This window comes from Sprattus sprattus (assembly GCF_963457725.1).
Source record: "Sprattus sprattus genome assembly, chromosome: 6".
Lineage (NCBI taxonomy): Eukaryota > Metazoa > Chordata > Actinopteri > Clupeiformes > Clupeidae > Sprattus > Sprattus sprattus.
Window position 1 is genome coordinate 36964838 of NC_137925.1, and position 26000 is coordinate 36990837.

The 26000-nt window shown below is 41.8% G+C and overlaps 1 protein-coding gene and 1 pseudogene across 2 annotated transcripts; both read right to left on the reverse strand.

Moving 5' to 3' along the window:
• Positions 1–10062: 10062 nt before the first annotated feature.
• Positions 10063–11274, reverse strand: LOC308367144 (fucolectin-like; the record flags this gene model as incomplete). The annotated part of the gene is made up of 3 exons (XM_080840960.1): positions 10063–10228; positions 10673–10970; positions 11214–11274. The coding sequence occupies 3 exons, from the start codon at positions 11272–11274 to the stop codon at positions 10063–10065; spliced, it is 525 nt and encodes a 174-aa protein (XP_080697086.1).
• Positions 11275–20355: 9081 nt separating this feature from the next.
• On the reverse strand, positions 20356–25569 carry LOC308367145 (peroxisomal N(1)-acetyl-spermine/spermidine oxidase-like; annotated as a pseudogene). Its single transcript has 7 exons — positions 25373–25569; positions 24221–24370; positions 23511–23704; positions 21546–21795; positions 21328–21440; positions 20725–20882; positions 20356–20517 (listed from the first exon to the last, which is right to left on the reverse strand). The product of its transcript is annotated as a peroxisomal N(1)-acetyl-spermine/spermidine oxidase-like (transcript).
• Between the last annotated feature and the right edge of the window lie 431 nt (positions 25570–26000).

Here is a 26000-nt window from a genome sequence, read left to right on the forward strand (position 1 = left end):
GACTGTGAGAGTCGAAGAGCAGGAGAAGTGCCGTGACTCTCTCTCCATCATGAAGCGCGAGGTAGAGAGGGTGAGAGACGAGAAGGAGAAGATGAGAGACAAAAGGTATGCCCTGGAGCAGGAGCAAAGGAGACTGCGGTTTCTTCTAGAGCTGAAGGAAGACGAGGACAATGACAAGAGGAGGTCAGAGGAGACAGAGCAATTTATTGCAGACGCTGCCAACTTGCACAGGTGGACCGAGAAGATGGAGAACGCCACCCTGACAACAGCAGTGACGACAGTCTTCAACAAACAGAAGCTGATGAAGGAGCTTAAGCACCAAGCTGGCAAGTGGATGGTAAGACGTGGCCCTTGTCCTTACACATGACACACACACACACACACACCTTACACATGACACCCACACACACACACACACCCACCTTACACATGACACCCTGACAAGTGTGTGTGTGTGTGTGTGTGTGTGTGTGTGTGTGCGTGCGTGCGTGCGTGCGTGCGTGCGTGCGTGCGTGCGTGCGTGCGTGCGTGCGTGCGTGCGTGTGTGGTCCTTAGGAGTATAACGCCTCTACCCAAGAGACCGGTAGGAAAAAGGGTACTCCTCTGGTTTTCAGAACCTGGATGCAGAGGGAGGAATGGAGGTAGCTCCAGAACAACAAGGCTTGCCTCAATGATAGTTACCAGGTACCTCATCTAACAAAAAAGTTATAATTAAACTGCTTGTATTGAGTATTAAAATCATTGAACTATTATGCCTTTTATTGTTCTTAGACCTTCTACTGCCACAAGGACATTGAGAAGATCATTAAGCAGAACCACAAACTGCGGCTCAAGATTCACCAAAAAGCTGAGCAGAAAATGAAACAACTCAGGGCTGAGAAAGCAAAAGAGGGAGAGAAAATCAGGGCAGCTGCAGCCATTAAGACCAAGGAGTTTGAGGACATATATAAGACAAATATGAAGGCTGAGTGGAAAGAACTTAAGAGGCTGCAGGCTAAGGACAAAGAGGAGGATGAAAAAAATGAGAAAAAGAAAGCAATGGAAGAGAAAAAGAAAGTAAAGGAAGAGAAAAAGAAAGCTGAGAAACTGGAGGAAAACAGAGCAATGGAAGAGAAAAAGAAAGAAAAGGAAGAGAAAAAGAAAGAAAAGGAAGAGAAAAAGAAAGCAATTGAAGAGAAAAAGAAAGAAAAGGAAAAGAAAGAGAAAGCAATTGAAGAGAAAAAGAAGACTGAAAAGCTGGAGAAAGAGAAAGAAATGGAAGAGAAAAAGAAGGCAAAGGAAGAGCAAAAAGCCAGAGCAGAAGAGGATCGTGCCGCTCAGGTGGAGGAGAGAGAGATCCGCCCGAGGAGAAGGTTCTCTTTCTGGAGGAGATCGTCAAGGGCAACGCAGATCAGCACAACGCAATAAATGCAGGAGATCCTGGAGGGCGACGCAGATCAGCACAACGCAATAAATGCAGGAGATCCTGGAATGCGACGCAGAGCAGCACAACACAATCAATGCAGGAGATCCTGGAGGGTGACGCAGAGCAGCACAACGCAATACATTTGGATTTGATTTGATTTGTTTATTTGATGAAGAGGGACAGTGTACATTAATAAACTGATATAACACTAACTGAGCCAATCTTTTAGTAAACTTTAGACAATAGAACCACAAGGTGAATCAAAGGTCTTGGTGTTTAATTCTCACGTACGCCTGCAGGGAGTCAGTTCCACATCAAGGTAGACAGAGTAAGAGACTAAAGAGTATCACAGTGTTACAAGTTAAATACTGGTCGATCATGGGAGGATACCTTGGGGTGATAGGTCAAGGTGGGCAAAGGGGGATGTGAGTGGGAGGGGAGGTGAGGTGACCACCACCCCCCCACGGAATGTTCCGGAACATGCATACACAAAGGAATCCTGGTAAGAAGGTGATGTGTATTAAGGGCCTTATATAGTACACAAAACGGTCGTGTCGGATGGTTGGACAGTGGGCGGGCGGCCGGATAGTACGTACTAGTTAGCATTTGTGTCCCTTTATAGTACTCCAACGGCTGTGGGTGCTGAAAACAATTCTCTTCCACAACAGTAGGGGGAGTAACGGTTTAAGTCCCGAAAGACAAGCTACCCCATGACGTCTTTGTGCGATGGAAATCGTTAGTTGGCTTTACCTCTCCTCCACAACAGTCAATTTCTACTCTCCCACCAGCTGCCACTACTCAAATGCAACAGGTGTCAGCAGATACACAATATTGTGACTGTGTCTAATGCTATATATACACCTGATAGGGCAAACTTATCTTTATCATGGGAGAATGCGGGGGAGTAAAATGCTCCCGAAGTAGATTACATGTTTTTAACTTCGGGGTTAATTCCCTTTCGTCTACTGCTGGCTAGTTAATACATAGCCTACAGACAGCCGGAAAGGTTAATAAACAGAATGAAATAGCTACACATTACACACTATGTTTTAATAAAACCCACGTTACTCACATACTGGTTAACACTGTGTGTTACAGCACATAAACGTTTGTCGCTACATCCAAACTGCGTCACCGTTGTCCCTCCCTGTATCTGCTCCAGCCGCACCATTTTACTTGCAATGTGAATCATTGCCATTTGTTGCACCTTAATCATTGCCATTTGTTGCACCTTAATCATTTTCTACAAACATGATATGCGGTGTAGTAAACTGAGACTCTATTCACTACTGCACAAAAACTAGACACGTTTGAAATGAAGTAGGTAAAACAACTTTCGCCAATATCTCCGTAAGGGAGATGGGTTGTGTGCTCAAATTTCCTGGGATCAAAGAAATTCATGTATTCATGTGCAGACTAAAAATCACGTCTCAGGATTTCGGGTGTCTCAACTGTAACTAATACCACTGTAATATAATTATGAGTTCAGTAAAATACGGAGCAAACACAGTTTTCTACCGTTGTTGAAACACATCTTTAATTGCCGTCGCTCATGCTGGTTCTCTGGCAGTAGGCTACTTGGGCCGGCTCATGTATTGTGATATACAGGGAATGGTTTTCAAGGAAAGGATCTGCGCCTTTGACAGTGGCTGTTATGCATATATGGATATAAAGGTAATGAAACAGGAAACGCTAGGTCCAGAAATGTTAGTTTCCGGAGTTGATGTCGTATGGAAATGAGGTTGTAGTGTGCCAATCACGGCCAAGGAGTATCCGTCGCCATGAGCGGACCGACAGAAATTTTTGCGGGGACACGGAGAGCTGTCCGACGTCTCTGGAGAGCACGGAGAGGGCGTTTCAGCTACCGGAGAAGGCGTTTCACTTACCTGAAGGCGTTCCTATGTGCCCAAAAACGTGTCGTACGGAGTAGCATAAAAATGCCTTTACATAGGCCATGAGTGAGGGTGAGGCCAGACTGTGAATACACATGGTACGCACACACACAAGAGCATACATGTATGCAATGATAATTATATGACTATATCAATTTCCATCAAAACATCAAAATGTAAATGCAATCCAATTGTAGACAAAAGGCTAGTTTCCATTGGCAGTCCCCCTGCCAGAGTGAAACTGGCTAAAGATAGGGAGGAATTACAGCATAACATTGGGGAGGGGAGGGGAGAAAAGACAACTCCCAGACTATGCTCCTAGAGGAGTACAGTGTGGGAACAGTATAAAACACACCCCAATACATAAGCACATACAACTTACAAACAATACATACATGAATACAAAACACCAGAGCTACATGAAAAAGCTGCTACTTACGTTGGCGTTGGGATAGCCAGGAGTCTCATGACATGTACCAGGACATGACAAACACGAAGCAGGCGAAGGCGTGGGAGGTGATCGAAGGTGTCAGCTTGGGGTGGAACGTAAACAGAGAATTCCCTGGGCAGGTAGAATGGTCTGCACTTGACCATTAGATGTTCGAGGTCAGGTGAGCAGCCGGACGATTTTTTTTCGGATCCACACACCACTGGTTCTTGCCCCGAATCAACTGTTCTGTCCTGCCGATGAAAGGAGAGGCCATCGGGTAGGATGACAAAACTGTTTTACTGAACTTGTTCTATGTTCATCAATTTCTTTTCAATGCACAGTCCTCTGTCCAGACATGGGCACAGGTTGTATCTCTGGATGTGGCTGTCCCATCTATGTCAGGATAGAAATATCTAGACATCCTGACAGACTCTGTGAACAGATCAGGGGCGGACTGGCCATCGGGAATACCGGGTAAATCCCCGGTGGGCCGATGGCCCAAAACACCGGCCCATTAACATCATCAACCGGCCCACCGCCATCAGGCCTACTCGCACCGCATATCAGTACAATATTTGATAAATATTCTGAAGACATTCTCTAAGAAAAATACATTTTAAAAAGCACTGACTGAGTCTTATTCTCCTACTTGCAATCTGTCTTCACACCTATGGTGACTATTTTTCGAATTTTTTTTTTTTTTTTTTTTACGTTACTTCTTAAATGTGTTTTACGGACTTCGGAAGATCAACGTAAGAACATATCTCTACGTTATTAATGAACACCTGAAAATTGGTTCTTACACAGGCGAAGTGTTCTCAGTGGTGCCGATTGAGGTAGAGGATTCTGGGATTCTTACATTTGGATTTGCATAGCCTACATTCACGCAACACGACCAGCCAGGGCACGCAACCATATTGACGTGTGCAGTCAGCCCTAGCCCTTAACACGGATGAGGCACAGCTTGCTGCTGCCTCTGTCAATCTCTTCCGTCAGTCTGATTTAGTTTTAGGTGTTATTAAATGTCAATTACTCTAGCCTACATTTTATTTGGAAAACCACTGACTGGTGACAGTGATAAGGTAAGATGTGGCGTTGACCTTGCCAAATGTTAGCTTGCTATTCACAGATGAGGTAACGTTCCCTACAGCAAGCCTAGCTAACGGTATGTCTTAAATTGAGACCGTTATGATCTGGTAAAATAAGCAAGCTGTTGTCAACATCGAGATTATCTATTTTAACATGTTAGCCGTAGTCACTTGCTTACAATCGATGAGCAAGCTATCCACGGTGGTAGTTGTAAATAGGGCAATCTTATCATTTCTAATACTGTAACTTGTGTCAAATAAGTTAACCAGCTAGTTTGTTATGCTAAAATCACTGTGTTACACCAACACTTACATTATAAACAATGTTAATATGCTATCTAGATTGTTAATATGTTATCTAAAGGTGTTGAATTGGCCAAGTAAAGCTTGCGTTTCACAACACTTACATTATAGGCCTAAACAATGTTAATATGTTATCTAGATAGATGATTCTGGAATAAAACATGGATAAATGGATACAAAATAAATGAAGGGACATTTATAATAGACAAAAAATTCCGATTAAATATTGTAATAGTTTGACAGCACTAATTTCAAGTATATTTAGTGTGCTTGCCCGAAGGGAAGCACACTATTGTTCTTCGTTTTTTACTATTTTTTTTATTCTAGTAGTTTTTCTTGCAGCTAACTACTCCTCGCCCGAGTGAGCTAGAGACGCCATTCAAACACCAAAACGTCCGGCCCGATCCGGTGCAGGTTGCTATGACTTTTCGTGGCGGTACTCCTTGCCACTCCTTTTTTAATCCTCTTTTTCCATCACCTTTTTTCTCCATAGACTTGCATGGCAGAACTTTGAGGCATTATGACATCATAATAGGCTCATTAAACTGGCTTGCACCTGTGATTCACTGACAACTCTCACTGACACCAGCGCACGGTTCCTCTTCTCTCTCTGTCCCTCTCCATTCAACTGTATAACTAGGAATATTAAGAGACACCTTCCATACCAGGGCTCTACTCACTCATGCATACTCACTCATGTTTACTCACTCGTGCATACTCACTCATGCATACTCACTCGTGCATACTCACTCATGCATACTTACTCATGCATACTCACTCATGTTTACTCACTCATGTTTACTCACTCATGCATACTCACTCATGCGTACTCACTCATGTTTACTCACTCATGCATACTCACTCATGCATACTCACTCATGTTTACTCACTCGTGCATACTCACTCATGTTTACTCACTCATGCATACTCACTCATGCATACTCACTCATGCATACTCACTCATGCATACTCACTCATGCATACTCACTCGTGCATACTCACTCATGTTTACTCACTCATGCATACTCACTCATGCATACTCACTCATGCATACTCATTTGTGCATACTCATTTGTGCATGCTCATCCAGCAGGGAGAGCTGGAGAGCTGACACCTGCCCCAATTCCAAGGCACTTGTTCTCTCGGTCATGGCCGCAACAGAGCAAGCACACTCTCGCAGTTCGTTCACGAAACGCATTCTAGTTATCTAATACGCTTTGAGTGTACTAACCAATAGGCTTTTGAGTTATACGTATAACCATCTGATCTGATAACCATCTGATCTGATCTGATACTATTCATCTTGCAAACTATACCTACCTTGGAGTGTTACAATAGCCAGTATCATTTTATTCCATGTGTCCTTCCAGGCAAATTGGTGGATCCAAATGTTATTAAAAAACAAGCATATATGATTTAATTTCTTTGTAATCAACCAAAATAATGTTAAGTGTATGGGTATTTTTCCCAGTAGGCCACTGACCGATATGTGCGATCCATTGAGTGGGCAATGCGTTGTGTACTGAGTGGGCAGTGCGCTGTGTACTTAGTGGGCCGCGCGCCGTGTATTGAGTGGGCCGGTCCGACAGTAACTCCCGGGCCACTTTTTCCCCCCAGTCCGCCCCTGGAACAGATTACAGAGTTACCAAGGTATAACATGCAGCAAGTACTCTGATTTGAGCCATTGGACATATTAGCAGCAGCTCAGCCTAGGAAGTCTTATAAATGATCCGTTTGGCTGATCTCCAGCCTGTTGATGTTTCATTTCTAAATGTTCAGATCTGACTAATTGCAGTGGAAGCAGAGAGGGAATGGGGCACACTTGTCGAATAATCACTGATGAGTACTATTGTACAAAACTCCAATTTAGACAGACCCCTGAAAAGTGTTTTGTCTGTGGATGTAGACCCATTGTCCCATCATTACACTCTAGTGCTGTGTCCCCGCATCATCATGAATTTCATCCTTAAATCTGGGATATGGAAAGAAAATGCAGTAATTGTGGGTAAACGATGGGTTGACTCAAAAACGATGGGTTAACAGATGTCATTTTAGAAATATTGATTGGTTAAGATTAGTTACCAGGCAGGAACTGGCTAATACCAAGACCTCTATTTTGAGCAAAAACCAGACGATTACCTGTGTTTGTGAAGTGTATTATACATCCTTAATCAGTTATTTACTTTTACGATATTGACTGCTACAGATTACACCTATCACAAGTGTAATTCAGTTGCTATTAATGTTGAACAGCAGCGTTAAACGTGACACCACATTAAAAGTTAGACATTAGCCAATCAAATACATGGGGGTTTTCCATTCCTGCCTGGTAACTAATCTTAACCAATCAATATTCTAGAATTACATCTGTCAACCCATCGTTTTTGAGTGAACCCCATCGTTTACCGACAGTAATCAACCAACACAAACTCACAATAGGCTGCTATGTACAAACAGAACTGTGTATATATCATGGAATGCTTGATCAATGCCCCCCCTTACCTGCAAGAACTCATCACTCCCCAAACATCAACCCGCCCCCTCAGATCCAATAACAGTCTGTCCCTGCAGATCCCAACCACCAGGCTACGCACCATGGGAGACCGGGCCTTCTCCGCTGCAGCCCCGCGACTGTGGAACAGCCTCCCGGACCACTTAAGGGCAACACAGACACTAGACTGTTTTAAGACTGGCCTAAAAACCTTTTTATTCATAAAGGCATTTCCTACTTTTTAAAAAATGTATATATTTTCTCAAACTGTCCTTTTGTCCTTTAGCACTCTGAGATTCTGCCTAGAATGAAGAGTGCTTAACAAATAAAATTAATTATTATTATTATGATGTTTGTTGCCAAGAAGCCTTATTTTGGTCTCATCTGACCATACAACTCTAATATAAAAGTCTGACTTACATTTGGCAAACTGTAGGCACTTTAGTTTGTTGTTGATTGACAGCAGAGGCTTTTTTCTGATAACCCTCAAAAACAACTTGTGGTGATGTAGGTGCAGTCTGATGGTAGTTTGGAGACTTTCTGACCCCAGGACTAACCTCTGCAATTTTACAGCAGTGATCCTTGGAGATTCTTTTACCAGTCGAACCATCCTCCTCACGGTGCGTGGGGTTAATTTACAGATAGGTCCTCTTCCAGGCTGATTCCTGACATCTCTTGTCGCTTTTAACTTCTTAACTATTGCCCTGATTGTGGAAGTGGGTATTTCCAACTGTTTAGATATTTTCTTATTTCCCTAAATCTGGATTTCAGCAGCTCAACAATTTTTTGTGGCACTTTGACACTGAGTTCTTTTGTCTTTCCCATCTTGATGAATGACTAAGGGTATTTGGCATGTGTCACCTCATATTTATACCTCAGTGAAGCAGGAAGCCATGGTTGACCACTTAAGAGTCCCTAATGAAACAGGTGAACTAAAAAATGTAAAACATGACAGGTAATATACTTCAGTCAGATTTGAATTATAGGATTTTCTAGGGGTGCCAATAATTGTGGACCCCATGTTTTGGAGAAAAATATTTTTATATATTTATATATTCTGTTTTTCTGTTGCCAGTTTTAGCATTCTAACTCCGATTACGATCGTTAATCGTCCCCAGTAAAACATTTGGACCCAAAATGATCTAAAACCATATAGATAAACTTTATTTTTTATATATCAGAGGGATATTATCCCTTTTATATAACTTGCCTTTCTAGACTGTCCCATTGCTTAGGTTGATTGTGGATGAAGGTCTGTAAATGGCCCCTCTCTCTCTCTTACCTTTGTGAGTTCAGCTCTTATATCAGCAGGCTAAGACAGCCCAAGTAGCCTAGCATAAGTAGGGACAGTACGTCAAAACTGCCACAAACATATATTTTGAAAGAGTGCAGATGTTCTGTGCTGATATGGTCTGAAGTTTCTCTATCTCTTCTAATCATCTACTCATGCAATTGGTTTGCACAATGTCTTTTGAAATTGGGAAACCTTGCAAAACATCTATGAGCAAGGGTCAGCTACAATAGACATTTAAACAAAGAAAATGTGTTGAGAGATTATATAGGGTTCAATTGCTGGTATCTGCAAAGCATATTTAAATGCATTGAGGTCCAGTGACTCTAACATGAGATCCTTTGGTGTTGTAGTTGTCATTTGTTCTTAAGGGCATATTTCACAAACTCTATATTATATGTATTGGAGGGATACCACCCCTGTTATTTTACTTGCCTTTCTGGACTGTCCCATAGGTTCATTGTGGATCAACATCTGTGTATGGCCACTCTCTCTCTCTTACCTCTGTGAGTGCAGGCTAAGACAGCCCCAGTAGCCTACCACAAGTAGGAAGAGTGAGTATGAACTGACACAAATATATGTTGGAAGAGTGCAGAGGTTCTGGGCTGATGTGGCCTGAACATTTTCTATCTCCTCTGACCATCTCTTGATGAAACTTGTTTGAACAATGTCATCTTTTGAAATTGGTGGGATAAAACTTGCAAAACATTACACATATTTACATTACCCAGAGTTTTGTAAGTCGCTTTTGTCAAAAGCGTCTGCTAAATATCTTAACCATAACCATAATATTGCACAATAACTCAATTACTATACACCACTGGTGACCCCGAAATCATACAAGGACTGTTTATAATAGGAATACCTTTAATTTCTAGACATGCTGAAAATAGATCAGATAGCCTACATTAGACTTTTATCTGTGATGTTGTTACAAATAAGTATCCAACAGTGCAGTATTCAGTCACATCTTGAAAGTAAAGGGTTGATGCCTCCTTCCTTGCTTAAAATGCCGAGGTTTATTTAACACACACAGTCTATGTGATTGTGGGACCCACGTGAGAAGAGAAGAGAAGAGAAGACAACCGTGCCTGAACTCAACTCAAACTTTCTGTTAATATGTAGACCTACAATGCAGCATAGAGCGCACAAGCTCATGTGGTTAGTCCTTACATTCCACATCACTGCTTTCTGCATACACTTCCACCTCACACAGTGTAAGGTACTCTGACCGCCCTGGAATGAGCACATTTACCCAGCGACCCTCCATCCCACGACACTTGAAGGCCCTGGATTCCCCAGCAGGGATGGAGGGGATCACAGCACACCTGAAAAGAGTTACATATTCATGAGTAGTGGGTTACTATTGGAAAAAGGCTAAACATACAAAAAACACCATAAGAAAGTGGAACATTTGTTAGTAAATGTAGGACACTTCTTGCATTTGTTTTGCAGTCACACATTAGGCCTAGATGGACATAGAGCATTCAGGATTTTTTTTGCAAAGTGAATTTATGTTAGACATAAACAACTATCATTATACAACTTGCAATACCATACGCACCAGGGACATTTTAGTTTCCCTTCAACATATTCCGTAAAACTTTGAACATATTTGATATATTGTTTTACCTATTGTTTTTTTATGTTTATTCTGATTCTGATTAAATGAACAAAAACTCCTTCATCATTTAACTTAATCTATGAAACAAGAATACATGTACTTTTTTAGAATGTTGACATTGAGCTGAAAAACACAACACACTACTTACACAGGGTTACTGTTTCCTTCATTTTCGAGGGAGTTACCAATCCTAATCACAGCTCCATTCAGTCTCTCTGGGCAGCAGTCTCCCCTGTTGGTGATTCTCACATGGTCCACTCTATATGTCTTCAGTAGATCAACTCTCCACCACGGGTTGGGATGACGAGCGGTGTGTGTGCAGGAGCCGTGGTGCGCGTTAGCATTTCGGTTACCATCGATGGCATTCGATGGATGTGCTATTCCGTTATACGGGCCAGTTTTCAGCCTCGACTGTGTTGCTTTTCCACGGAGTGCAACATTATGAACTATTAAAGTGAACAAGGTAACATATTTAGTTTTTCTAGCATTAAACAAACATTGTCTTCTAATGTTTGTGTGTGTGTGTTGTGAAAATTACTTTGCGGAGAAATATTCCTTCTCTGTACTGAAGAAGTTGCAAATAAGACTTGATTATTATATTCCCATATAAAAATGTATGTTTTAATCTTATGTTTAGGGTTAAGTAAATGTATTTTCCTGAGTAGGCCATTTCTTTGTGTGATGCTTACCTTCAGCCAGTCCCTCAATGGTGAGGAGTCCCACAAGGCAAAAGATGCTAAATGAAATCATCTGTAGGCAAAAGGATCATTTGTTCTTATATTCATATTTAAGAAACTTTATGTTATATGTATCAGAGGGTTATCATCCATTTTATTTAACTTGCCTTTCTAGACTGTCCCCTTGCTTAGGTTGATTGTGGATAAAGGTCTGTAAATGACCACTCTCCTTAATGTACGTGGAACTTTCGGATCCAGATGCTCAACTCGGAGACATGCAGAGAATCAACTATGACTGATCGGGTTCGGTACACGGTAAGACAGTCCAGATACAAACAAATAAATCCAACAAGTGGTGAGCAGTGGGGATCGTCGTTTCTCCACTCCAGGGTCGTTATCCAGGAAGAGGGTTGTAGAGGCAGAAGTGCTGGCAAGGAAGAGACAAACAAGGAGTCGATCGCTTGAAACTCAGGGAAGATGGAAAATCGCTGGCACGCTGGAAACACGGGGGAAACAAAGACGAACTGGCAACAAGACACAGAACACACACAGACTAAATACAGAAGGTGATGAGGGATCAGGGACAAACAACCAAGGAGGGGCAGACAATCAACAAGGTGTAGAACACACAAGGCAGGGTGTGACCCCAGGAGTAGATGGATTAACTGCTTACTTCTACACACTTCTGGGAAGATATAAAATAATTTATATTCCAGACATTCTTGGAGATACTAAACAGCCACACTCTTACACTATCAATGAAGCACTAATTCCAAAACCAGCTCCAACAATAGACAACAGACGTCCTATTAATCTCCTTACTACGGATTACAAGCTCTTGACTTATGTTTTTGCAAACAAACTGAAAACAGATCTTGAAAAATGCATCAGAGAGTCTCAATCAGGCTTCATGAAAAATAGATCAATTCAGGTGTTGCTCTAAGTATTTAAAATTCCCAGTTCCACCTTAGGCAAAGGAGGTCCATTTTAAAGTAATGAGTAATATATATCCATCTACTGATTTCTTATGCAAATGTTTTAATATGAATTAAAAAGATGTTTGCCGATTTTGCAAGCAAGAAATTTAAACAACCATCTATCTATACAGCTCCACTCTGGGTGAATTACAAGAAGGAGAGCTTGCGTAAACTGAAAGTAGCCTATAATGACTGTCTTAGGATACTCCTGAAGAAACCCAGGAGTACTAGAGCCAGTTAGCTGTTCTGTAATGTGGGTCTAACCACCTTCATGGCCTTGCTGAGGAACCTTATTTTTAAGTTTATGTGTCGGCTGGACCGCTCTTCAAATGTTTTAATTGATCTGATGACAGACCCTGGCCGCAGCACTGTCAAGTACACATCTAAGATTTGGAAACACTGGCATAAGTGCCTTTTTTAGCCCTTCTTTCCTTGTGTATTTATATATTTATGATTGTATGTATATTTATATGTAATTTATTGATTTTATGTATTGTACATCTTCCATGTGGGCCTTGAGCCTGTAATAAAGTTTATTATTATCTGTTCAGAAGTTGTTGTTTTGCAGTGAAAAACTGGTTGGCTATTTCTGAGCCAGCCCTTACAGCAGATGAGATTTTGTATGGTTCCTTAAGGGGAAGCTCTGATTATATTTTCCTGGGGAATGTTGTTATTATTTTGGAGAAATGTTCCATTCATAAGAGGAGATATTTAAAAACCTATTCCTAGTTTTGGTGTCTTTTAAAAAGAGTTTAATATTTATATGAAATCCCTTGATAGACTGAATGGGAATAAAGCCAGGCAATTGAAAACTATTTTGATAGAAGGAAACATTTGTTGTGACTAGTTAATCCCTTGTTAACTCTTCAATGTGGTAAAGTTTTGTAATATATCTGTGAATGGAAAGAGACTTTGAAAATGTATAAATTAATATTTTTTTTGTATTTGTACCTGGATTAAATAAAAAAAAACAAGGCCGGGCTAGAGGAGTCTGAAACGAGAGGAGAGACGAGTAAACAAACACACACAGACTGAATACACAAGGTACTGGTGCAAACAATCAAGGAGGGGCAGAAAATCAACAAGGTGTAGCTCACACAAGGACCTGGATTAAAAAACAAACAAAAAACAAGGCCGGGCGTGAGGAGTCTGAAACGAGAGGAGAGGTGAGTAAACAAACACAACACAGAACAGGAGAATAAATGATAAGAATCAGGCACCTTAATTTAATAAACAGGACTGGACGTAACACTCTCTCTCCTACCTTTGTGAATTTAGCTCTTATATCAGCATGCTGGCATTTGTGAAGATATGTGCAATTACTTGTAGCCTTAGATTAACATTAGCATTGGTGCTGCCAAATGTGACGTTCTGCCATTTTGTTTACCATCAGCCAGTCCCTCGATAGTGCCTGTATCAGAGGGTTATCATGCCTTTTATTTAACTTGCCTTTCTAGACTGTCCCATTGCTTAGGTTGATTGTGGATGAAGGTCTGTAAATGGCCCCTGTAAAAGGTCTGTAAATGGCCTCTCTCTCTCTTACCTTTGTGAGTTCAGCTCTTATATCAGCAGGCTAAGACAGCCCAAGTAGCCTACCACAAGTAGGGACAGTACGTCAAAACTGCCACAAACATATATTTTGAAAGAGCGCAGATGTTCTGTGCTGATATGGTCTGAAGTTTCTCTATCTATTCTAATCATCTATTGATGCAATTGGTTTGCACAATGTTGTTTTGTGAAACTGGTAAAACTTGCAAAACATCTATGAGCAGCATCAGCGATCAGGTCATCAACCACCAGGAAAAGGGTACGCTACAGTAAACATTAAAACAAAGAAAATGTGTTGAGAGATTATGTTTAAGATTGAGGGTTCAATTACTGATACGCAAAGCATACTGTATGTAAAAACATTAAGGTCCAGTCACTTTAACATGAGCTCCTTTAGTGTTGTAAAGCTTCTAACCTCAGACCCCTCCAAAGAGTATGACAATGTAAAGAGACAACTCTCAATAACTGTAAAGAAACTTATATTTTATAGTGTTCTAACTCAATACAGGACAGATTCCTTTCGTTTTTTTGTCCCAAAAGATGGGAAAGGGGCCAGGTTAAAAAATCGAGAAGTTTCCCTTTTACTATGACAGAGGATTCTTTTTCATTGTCTATATGCCCTCTGTTTCTGTAACCCACATTTTCAGGCCATTCTGATTACGGAGTACTCAATCATTTCCTCAATTACAGTTTTTCACTGTTGCTAAAACCCGTTTTTCAAAACAGTAACGTCTTTCTCAAAACTGCACACAGAAAATTGAAAACCTCACACACAAAATGCTAAACCTGACACTCCCTTTGCAAGATGACTCTTTGCTATCAAATCTCTTAAACGTTCACAAAATGGAACTCGTGTTTTCATTTGGTACACACAGCCATATTTTCAAAACACACACACATACATTCATTTAGTACACACAACTAAGCATTAGCTGCACACTACCAAGCATTTACAGCACACAGAAGTGCAAAATTGAAAACACAATCATCGAAACACACCATATGAATGACAATGACTCATTGAGCCCTTTCTCCTTTTGTAAAATGTATCAGTGTAGGCCTACATTTTTCATAGTCAAACATAAAACAGCAATACCGTTGTTCTCACAAACCATATTTACAATTTTAGTCTCCTGTTCCACCAGATTGTATTGACATAAAATTGTATACAAAATGCTTATAGTTTTTCTCAATTGCTTACACACATTTTTTGAAAGCATGCCTCGTTCTCAAAACTCTAAACACAAATTGCAAAGCAACTAACTGAAAATGCAAAACCCTTTATATCTCCTGGAAAATGCTACCTTGCTTTCAAAAAATATTGAAAGTGTGTTTTCTTCCTCCACAGTGTGGTTCTCTTTCAGTCCTGCAAAATACAAATACTGTGAGCACACTACGTATATTATATTGATATGCAGTATTACAGTACACAAGGCAAACAGATTTCGTACTTGTTCTCCATCCTGAAGGTTCTAATGAAAAACCATGAAAACATGGTCTACCACAGCGGCCCAAATCTCATTAGAGATGACCATTCTCCTTCTTCTTTCTCCTGATCCTCCTCCTTCTTCACCTTGTCCTCATTCTGTTCCTCCTCCTTGTCCTCCTCTTCCTTCTCTCTGTCCTCCTACTCTTCATCCTCCTACTCCTCCTCCTTCTTGTCCTCCTCTTCTTCCTCCTCTCACTCTTACCCCTCTCCTTCTCTGGTTGTGGATCTTTTCAAAGTTTTCAATAGTTTATCCAACAAAACAGAGGCTCAAGACACTTTAGTGGTGCAGTCCTCACTGCAAATTGGTCAAAAGACCTGAAAGTTTAGAGATTTGACTATTTGTGGTTTGCAGGTTGATGCTTTGAGATTTTACTTGAAAATTGTGTGCAACAACAGAACTTTGTGTACACTGTTTTGACACCAACGTGATGTGTAATTGACATCAGTAGGGCCTTATACATGTGCCACTGAGATCAGATCAGTTTATCGTATCGTATTCGCGTGTAGGTGTGAAGATTTTCAAGGGAAACGGCTCTTGTCGTTACCTGTATACATGTGCAAAATGTAAAGCGGTTACATTGCCTCGGGCATGCGCAAAGACCACGGAGATGTGCTCCCACCTGGTTTGTTTACTAACAACATCAACGTGGATCCGCATCGGGCACAGGCAGTGTAGTGGCTTAAAGTTCCCTTCTTTCTATCAGCATATAGTTCTCAATATTTTCTTTGAATAACCACTCTCGGATGGAAAGAAAACGAGTCTACGCGTGGATGTGTTTCAACAACGGTAGAAAACTGTGTTTGCTCCGTCTTTTACTGGACTCATAATTATATGACAGTGGTATTAGTTACAGTTGAGACACCCGAAATAACTTGCATGCGCAGCAATCCTGAGACGTGATTTTTAGTTTGCACATGAATACTAACGTCTTCTTTGATCCCAGGAAATTTGAGCACATAACCCATCTCCCTTACGGAGATATTGGCGAAAGTTAACCTACTTCATTGCAAACGTCTAGTTTTTCAAACGTGTCTAGTTTTTGTGCAGTAGTGAATAGAGTCTCAGTCTACTACACCATACATAGCATATCATGTTTGTAGAAAATGATTAAGGTGCAACAAATGCCAATAAGCATATTTCAATTAAATGATTCACATTGCAAGCAAAATGGTGCGGCTGGAGCACAGGGAGGGACAACGGTGACGCAGTTTGGATGTAGCGACAAACATTTATGTGCTGTAACAAACAGTGTTAACCAGTATGTGAGTAACGTGGCTTTTATTAAAACATAGCGTGTGTAATGTGTAGCTATTTCATTCCGTTTATTAACCTTTCCGGCTGTCTGTATTACTAGCCAGCAGCAGACGTAACGGAAAGGGAGCATTTTACTCCCCGGCGATCTCTCTACAAACTTCCATACAGACGCGGGATCAGCAGAGGAAAATCTACTTTCCTTTTGGGAGAAACCAGGCCAGTCGTTCCCACGACTACAGCACCTTGCAAAACGAATTATATGCGTTCCAGCAACAGGTGCTGCGAGTGAGCGCTCCTTCAGTGCAGCAGGGCGCGTTATAGAAGCCAGGCGAGAGCGCCTGAATCCTGACACTGTAGATGCTATTTTATTCCTGCATAGTGCTAAGACAAATTCTAAATAGAACGAAGGCTAGGCATATCAGCAGAGGTATATTTTGGTTACATTAGGATGGCTACGTTTATAGCTTGCGTTTTGGGCGCACCACAATGCCAAGAAGTTTGTCGCGACTGTAATGGCATATTTCATTGTGGGGGTGATTGATAGTTTAAGGCTTACGAGACACGGTGTTTTCTGATGTTTTACTGAGTTCTCTCTGTCTCTATCACACACACACACACACACACACACACACACACACACTAACGGAAGCAAAAAAGGTTTAAATTAAGTGACATCCCTCAAATGTCGCGTCTCCCGCAAACCTGCAAGCTATGAGTCAGCTGTCAGTATTGGAAGAAGCCTTAACGTCGAAGATGAAACTTCCTGGGTTATTTTGTTTCAATAGGCTATTAGTTATATTTTAAAACAGCCAGTCATTGTAGCCTACCACTCATGGAATAAGGAATTTCAAAGAGATGATGGAGTGAACTTTCTAGCCTCCTGTCACCGTCTCCCCCCAGTCACGCACGGCCTCCCCCATGACACATCGGCCTGATTTGACACGCCCTTTTGTAAGACGAATTAACGTGGTAAACCACCTCTCTCGAAAGGCTCAGACGATCGGCGGAAAAACTAACGGTTTACATCTAGACCCCTTATACATGAGGCAATTGTAACACGCTCGCGAGTTTCTATCGTGGTAGGCGCAATGTAACCGCTTTACATTGACGCATGTATAAGGGGCTAGTGTGTTCACAAGGAAAATCGGACTCTAATGTAGATAAGGGAATCTTAAGTATTTCCCACTTGGGGCGAGCGATTGATACATGACCTGAAGGTTGTGCAGATTGTGCCGAATTTTCGCTTTATACTTTTTAACAATAGTGAAAAACTGTAAGAAGAGTCACAGTGGGAACTGGGACATGAATCCAGGTCTGGGGTGAGAGGCTGAATCCTCTGAGCCGTAGACCAGGTAGAAACCCAAGGGCAGAGACCAAATGAGGCAAGAGTCAGTTCAATGGATTTTATTGAGGAACTGGTCAGGCAGAGTAAAATGGCAGGCTCAAATGCAATTTAGCAAAACAGGCATGAAGGAAAAACATCCTAAAATATCCAAAAAGGTAGAACTCTTCTCGTGTATACAAGCTACAGAGCAGGCTTAGTCAAGAAATAAAATTCACCTCTGACATCTCAACACTGAGCAGAGAATGAGGGCAGACAGGAAGCTTGTAAAGGCCATCATGTAACGAGGCTCAGGCGAAAACAGTAACACACAGATCAGTCACAGGTGAAGGAAGAAATGTGCTGTATACCAAAAACAAGTCCTGAGGACCCCTTATGGCTCAAAAGGGAATTACACCCTCCAGAATCCTTACAGATAATAAATGTCTGATGTGACCAGTGGTATTGTTGACAGGGTCAGTTCTTCTTCAAAGAAACATTTAGTCAAAGCCATTATTCACCATTTTGAGGTAAGGGAGAAAAGACGTATAAAGTGCGTGGACAAATTGCCTGAACAATTAAAACTAAATTGTTGCGTTCTCTACTTCCGCAACCGCGTCTAAAAAAACATGCTAATCAAAGGTGTTTGTTATCGATATAAATCGTTTTTAATTAATCAACCTCACATATTTCAGACGCAATGGGTGTGTACACAATGAACTTAGTCTTGTTTGACTCTCAGCAGGAACATTTCTTACTGTAAACGGTTAGAAAGTAATAATAGCCTAAAACGACCACTATTTACCCAATTTATAGCCTAGTAATCCTGCCCTACCATATTGTATGTAGGCTATAACTGGTCTTGAAATGTATTTCTATCACAATAGCCGTAGGTTACCTGTTGCATTGTTGCTGATACACCACTGAGGGCAGCGATGCTGATCCCAGCTGAACTGCTACACTGCTGACTCCGTGGGCTGGCGACTAGTTGACGGGTTAGTTAAAAAGCCAAAGCTATCTAATTTAGGCAGCTTTGCCGCCTTCTCATCCTGTTTTTTTTTCTCTTGCCCTTTCTACTTCCACTCTTGTGCTTAAAAGGCATTGTTATGAGTAAAGTTGTGCTGTGCTCAATGGTTATCAGACCCTCGAATTGGTTTAACTGTAGCATATTGCATTGTCACATGATCAAATAAAGACTTGACATTGGACAACAACATACATATTACCCAGCAATCATCTTTGCTAATCACAAACAGTGCATGAGGGGCTGGGACTGGACAGGATGGAGTGATGGAGCGGTTCCACCAAGCAGCTCTTCCACCCCCAGTCCTGCTATACGTGGACTGTGGCCGCTGCGTGAGTGAGTGAGGGGGCCAGTAAGCTGCAGACCAGGTACACCAACTGGCCCTCACCAACCAGCAGGTCAGGAACATGTATTCTTACTACCTTCCCTCTGTGCCCTGTCATACATATTCACACTTGCATATTTCTCACTGCTGCTGCGTTCTCTCTCTCTGTCCAGATGGGATGTCACCCTGAATGACTACAGGAGGATCAGGCTGCGCATTCTGGCCAATAGGGCTGTTATGCAGCAGACCACCCTGAAACTGGTGGACGTGAGCCACACCAACCTGGTACAGTGGCACAACAAGAGGGTGTAGAGGCAGGCCAACGTGGTGGTGATGCAAGGACTGGACCTGTGACTGACCCTCTCCTCCCTGCTAATGTGTGCCCGTCATCTGCACCCCAAACCCCAGTAAATAATGCACACCTATGCTTTCAGTGGGACTTGAACCGGGAACCTTAGGGTCAACTCTTTTCTCATAAATGCATATATGTATTGCAATATTCAATGTTCAATCATCCATATCTTACTAATATAAAGTTAATAAAAGGTAATATTCAAACAACTTGTGATTTCCAATAATGAAAATGAGCTTTGCATGAAAAAATGCAAACCTCACTTTCTGCCAACGGTAGTTTAATGTTTAAAAAATAATTTATGATGAACATCAACATTAAAAAACTGTATACCAAACAAAATACCAAAATACACTTTTTTCTCTCTTTTTTTTCTCTTTTCTTCTTCAACCCTTCTTCCCCCATTTTTTCTTTCTTCCCCCCTCATGGTGAGCGAGTGTGCCCCAGCTTTCTCCCTCGCTAAGGCTAATATCGACGTTATGATACATTTGTGACACGAAGTGCAAAGGTTGGTGATTCAGTACCAGTGGCGTAAAAGACAGCTGGTCCACCAAAAAATCTACCTTAAAGAAAATTGAAAAATTCCGATACATTTGACAATTTTACATTACATTTAGCAAACACTTTTATCCAAAGCCACATACAAAGAAGATTTTAAGCTTGGCCTACCATTGATAACAGTCTTACATAGTAGGCCCTTTTTCTTTTAATTTTGGAACCCATTTGAGTTGATTGGTGGTTGAGTAAAATATCACCAATCTTTTGCTAGGATCATATGCATAAAAAATATACAGCCAAACCAAAAGGCCAAATCTTTCCTCCCATGCAGTCCCTCTGCATAGCCCACTGAGACATGAGAGCAGTTATGTTGCCGCAGAAGAAGAGCATGGAGTTGATGGAGGTGCTGGTCTTCCATAATGCTGTGAGATCCTGTCAGCCTCCCTGTGGCCGGAGAGCAGAGCTCCCTGTACGGTCCCATAGAGACTCTTCATCGTGGCCTCCCCGGCAAAGAGCACTTGAAGATCCTGAGAGAGGGGCACATCCTTCAAGTCATTCAGGCTTTTAGTAGTTAATGAACAGGATTGTCTTGTACACTTCTGGTCAGAGGCAAACTCTGAAAAACCACTTTTTAAAACCGAAATAAAGCCTTTGAAAGGGCGCAGAAGCTCAGTTCTAACATCAGGCTTCATTGCTCCCTTGTAAATAATTAAGTGTTATTGTAATGTTTTTACCTCAGTGGAAGTTTTCATGCTTGACAGAGGACGAGCCAACTTGTCCATGATCACAGCATCCACGCCAACTGGGATATAGGTGTATGCTCCTTGGATGAATGCCTTACCATGCCATTTTGTGCATAAAACCGTCTTAGGACAGGGAATGTTAGGGTTGCCTTGGAAACACATGCATTGGTTTGTCACTGATTTTTGTCTCTCTAAAGTGATCATGATACGTGGCCAAATAGGTTCAGCATTTTGTGACTCAAAATGTTCTTGAGTTCTGCTTTTTGAGCTTTTGTTTTACAAAGGGATTTTTCAGAATTTCTCTGTAATGGTTAAAAACACTGTCAGCGTAAAGTAATGCTGTTCAGAGTACATCTTGTTTACTTCCCCCCAGACATAGACTGAAAAATACACCCTCTTCCTTCAATGTTCTACAAACACACAAAGCAACTGGCAGGTAGGGATGCCTGTCTCAGCAAATTTCCATCCAATTGTTTTCTGATGATAATTACTGAGCCCCGCTGAATTTTGGAGACAAGCTTTTTCGCCCCTTAAAAAAATCCTCCCTTCGTAACATCATATGTGACCCCGTCATTTGAAAAGCTGCATACTTACCCATAAACTTCCTGAAGTTACTGGTGATGGCGGCTGAGAGTTCGGCCTCTGTCATGGTTTCAACATGCTGTGCCTCATTCCCCGAACACCAGCCAATCAAAACATTACCAAACCTTGAGGTATGAATAGCACACTGCAGGCCAGTAACAAGAATAAATCTGATATTTGAACACTGTATTTGATATACACTATCTTTACATTGTAATCAGAGAACTCACTTCTCTCTTGGTCTCATGACAGTGAAAAGCTGTATATTCTTCTGCCACTGGGTGGCGTCTGTGGATAAGGACGCCGGGGTCTCGTCCTCCCAGAGCAGACTGATGCTTCCTGCATCCCTCTCTCAGAGGGCCTCCTCATACTGCAGGAAGATCTTGTTGATGCAGCCAAAACCAAGTGTGTCTATGGCCTCCCTCTTGTCCTCTGGGAGCTGAGGGTCGAACATGGTTGTTGGTGCAGCTTTCAGACAGCCTGTTCAGGTCAAAGAAACAGAAGTCTCAAAACTCAAGAGAATTAATGGCTCAGAAAACCTTCAGATTCAGATCTTCAGAACAGATCATCTCAGTTCATGGGAGAAAATGAATAAATCGATTTTGAAGGAGGATTGCAATGAGGAGAGCATTATGTGTTAAGCAGCTAAGGTACACTGCTGAAAGATGCACAGTAAACAGTTTTCTGTGACAAACCCGCCATGGGGATATTATGAGGCACTTATGAAGACACAAAACAAATATGCTAGTATCATCCTCTGGGCCGTGTGAACCAGGGACGTGCAGTGAGGTTCGGAGCTGGTGAGGCACAGAAACCGGAAGTGATTACGTCATTTTGAGCTCTAGTTTAAACTATATATATATAAAATGTATATATACATGTATATATGTCTATGGTTTTAAAATTGTCCTTTGATCAGAACTGAAAAAACGTTGTTTTATTGTCTAATACCATTATTTTCAAACGATTGTTTTTTTATTGTATTATGAGGAGTTATTAATAAGATATTAATAGTTGCAAGCTAGTGTATGTAGCCCTCCCACCAATGATATGGCTCATTTCATTTTGTCTGGAGAAAATATAACTACGGTGGTGGGATGCTAATTTAAATTACCATTTAACCAACTCGGACAGCTTCGAAAAAACAATTCCATATTTATTTACTCAACATATTAACAACAGTTAAACACCGCATACATAGCACACAATACCAAAATGTTCTACTGGCCAGTATAATTTAAAGTTGGTGCACTTTCGTTGGAGCTCATAACCGTCAGTTTGAGGTGAAACAAAATGAATCCACTCACGATTATCAGTATAGATCAGTGGAAATCCGTTGTCCTCTTCTTGAGTGAATGCAGTCAGTGGCTAGTTTAGCTCAGGATTAGCACCTACCTAGTCTGCTCACAACTTCAAGGCAACTTTCCTGCATCAACAGCCTTTAGCTTCTTTAGGTTCGTGTTGCGCATGAATATGTAGTCCCGTTGGGAAACGTGAAATACTCCAATGCAAATGTGTAATACTACTGTGTTAACTTAAAATACTTAAACGTTCTTAGTTAATTCAACATGCCTCAGGTTAGCAATGCAATCTTCCATTTTCGCTGTCAAACTCAAGTAGAGAAGTGAAGAAGAAAATCCAACGTCAGATTATATACCCAACAAGTGCCCTCTCGCTCGCCACCCTTCTTGAATCCGTGGTAGTGCGTGCCTCCCTTGCAATATTTTTCAATGCGTTTTCAGCTCAACTCAAAAGGTTCTACGCTTGCGCACGCATGCGTAAAACCCAGTTTGGAGTGATTTCGCAATCCTAGGGGAGGCACTGCCTACCCTGCCCATAGACTGCAATGCATCTGCCTCCCTTGACCGCACGTCTAATGCTCATTGGCTGATCACTGGGAACCGGAAATGTTCAAATTCAGCGATTTTGATAATAAAAATGCTCGAAATGATCGGAACCATGCAGAAATGACACTCGTAACACAGATAACTAGAGAAATATGAATATTTATTTTATAATACATAAATATATATGATTATTATACAAAAAAAAAAAAAAAAAATTAATATTTTTTTTTTTACTTTTCAAAATGACAGGTGAGGCTCTGCCTCCCCTGCCTCCTATGACTGCACGTCCCTGGTGTGAACACAGCTATGTTAACTACTCTAAGGGGAGGCAAAGAAACGTCGGCTTACCAAGTGAGATAGTAACCACCACATGATCGCAAAGAAACTTCTCTCCCTTATCGCACTCTATGCAAACAGGGTAGAGACGGCCAGCATCTCCACAGAAGCAGCCGTTCCATTTGATTTTAATCACAGGTCTATTCAGCAGCAGGCGCTCTTTAGGGAAGTCTACCAAGAGTTTTTCAGTCACATTTAACATGTTCCTAAAACACAAAAATCACACAGCAGGGTCTGGTAAAGGGTGAGTACTTTGCTGATGTAACACAGGATGTAAAATGATTATCCCAAACAGTAAATCGGGCTTTGCAAACTGTAGCTAGCTTGCTCCTAATAGCAGTCAGACTGCTAAAAAAAAAATCGATATGCCTAGTCTATTTATAAATTATTAGTATTACCCAAACCAGCGGTTTTGGAGACAGGTAGGCTACATTAACATTAACCAGTCCATGTTCTATACAAACGACTTGACAGGCAAACGTTAATGTAGCCTAGTGTTATTCTTTTGTTTGTTTCGGTATTTTTAGATTTTGCAAACCTTGTTCAGTTGCAAGTGCAGCCTATTCACTAATACACACACAACCAAATACAAATATATCGATTTAATTTATAATGTGCATTTCAGATAGTCATTGAGAATCGTTTAGAAATTATAATTGTGTAACTATTTACAATAACAAAATTAAAAGTAAAACAATTAAATGAAAAAATTAGGGTTCCACAGAGATGAGGAGGATAATGATGAGGAGGAGGTGACTGCAGGGCGGGATGAGGAAGAGGAGGAGGAGGAGGAGGAGGCACTGGCTGGGACGGTTGAGTTGTGGTGATGGGTGAGGCTGAGGGACCCCAGATGTATTTGACCTTTAACCCTTCTGAGAGGGGGAGACATGTAAAACACAATAAAAACTTCAATATTAGATTCGATGTCAAACACCATATTATTGAAACAGACTAAAATATGCGTTACTTTCTCCCCGGTTTCCTGTCAAAGACTGAACAGCAGTGATGAGGGCGAGGAAGCTGCTGCACTACCTCATCTCACCACCTAGAGGGCGTCTGTGGCCCCCTGCCCCTTCTACAGTCGTGGCCAAAAGTTTTGAGAATGACACAAATATGCATTTTCACAAAGTTTGCTGCTTCAGTGTCTTTAGATATTTGTGTCAGATGTTACTATGGAAGGCTGAAATATAATTAAATATATTTAATAAGTGTCACTGGCTTTTATTGGCAATTACATGAAGTTAATGCAAAAAGTCAATATGTGCAGTTTTTACCCTTTTTTTTCAAGACCTCTGCAATCCGCCCTGGCATGCTGTCAATTAACTTCTGGGCCGCATCCTGACTGATGGCGGCCCATTCTTGCATAATCAATGCTTGTAGTTGGTCAGAAATAGTTTTTTTTTGTTTGTCCACCCGCCTCTTGAGGATTGACCACAAGTTCTCAATGGGATTAAGGTCTGGGGAGTTTCCTGGCCAATGGACCCAAAATATCAATGTTTTGTTCCCCGAGCCACTTAGTTATCACTTTTGCCTTATGGCAAGGTGCTCCATCATGCTGGGAAAGGCATTGTTCATCACCAAACTGTTCCTGGATGGTTGGGAGAAGTGGCTCTCGGATAATGTTTTGGTACCATTCTTTATTCATGGCTGTGTTCTTAGGCAAAATTATGAGCGAGCCCACTCCCTTGGCTGAGGAGCAACCCCACACATGAAGGGTCTAAGGATGCTTTACTGTTGGCTTGACACAGGACTGATGGTAGCTCTCACCTTGTCTTCTCCGGATAAGCTTATTTGCAGATGCCCCAAACAATCGGAAAGGGGATTCATCAGTGAAAATGACTTTACCCCAGTCCTCAGCAGTTCAATCCCTGTACCTTTTGAAGAATATGAGTCTGTCCCTGATGTTTTTCCTGGAGAGAATGGCTTCTTTGCTGCCCTTCTTGACACCAGGCCATCCTCCAAAAGTCTTAGCCTCACTGGGCGCGCAGATGCACTCACACCTGCCTGCTGCCATTCCTGAGCAAGCTCTGTGCTGGAGATGACGGTCCTGGCGCTTGGTGGACCAAAACATCCTCCGAGAGCCACTTCTCCCAACCATCCAGGAACAGTTTGGTGATGAACAAGCAATGTAATTGCTTACGGCCCCTGCTACAGCATCACTGTGATGAGGGGTCCCTGCTACAGCCCCACTGTGATGAGGGGCCCCTGCTACAGCATCACTGTGATGAGGGGTGCTTACGGCCCCTGCTACAGCATCACTGTGATGAGGGGCCCCTGCTACAGCTCCACTGTGATGAGGGGTGCTTACGGCCCCTGCTACAGCATCACTGTGATGAGGGGTGCTTACGGCCCCTGCTACAGCTCCACTGTGATGAGGGGCCCCTGCTACAGCATCACTGTGATGAGGGGTGCTTACGGCCCCTGCTACAGCCCCACTGTGATGAGGGGCCCCTGCTACAGCATCACTGTGATGAGGGGTGCTTACGGCCCCTGCTACAGCCC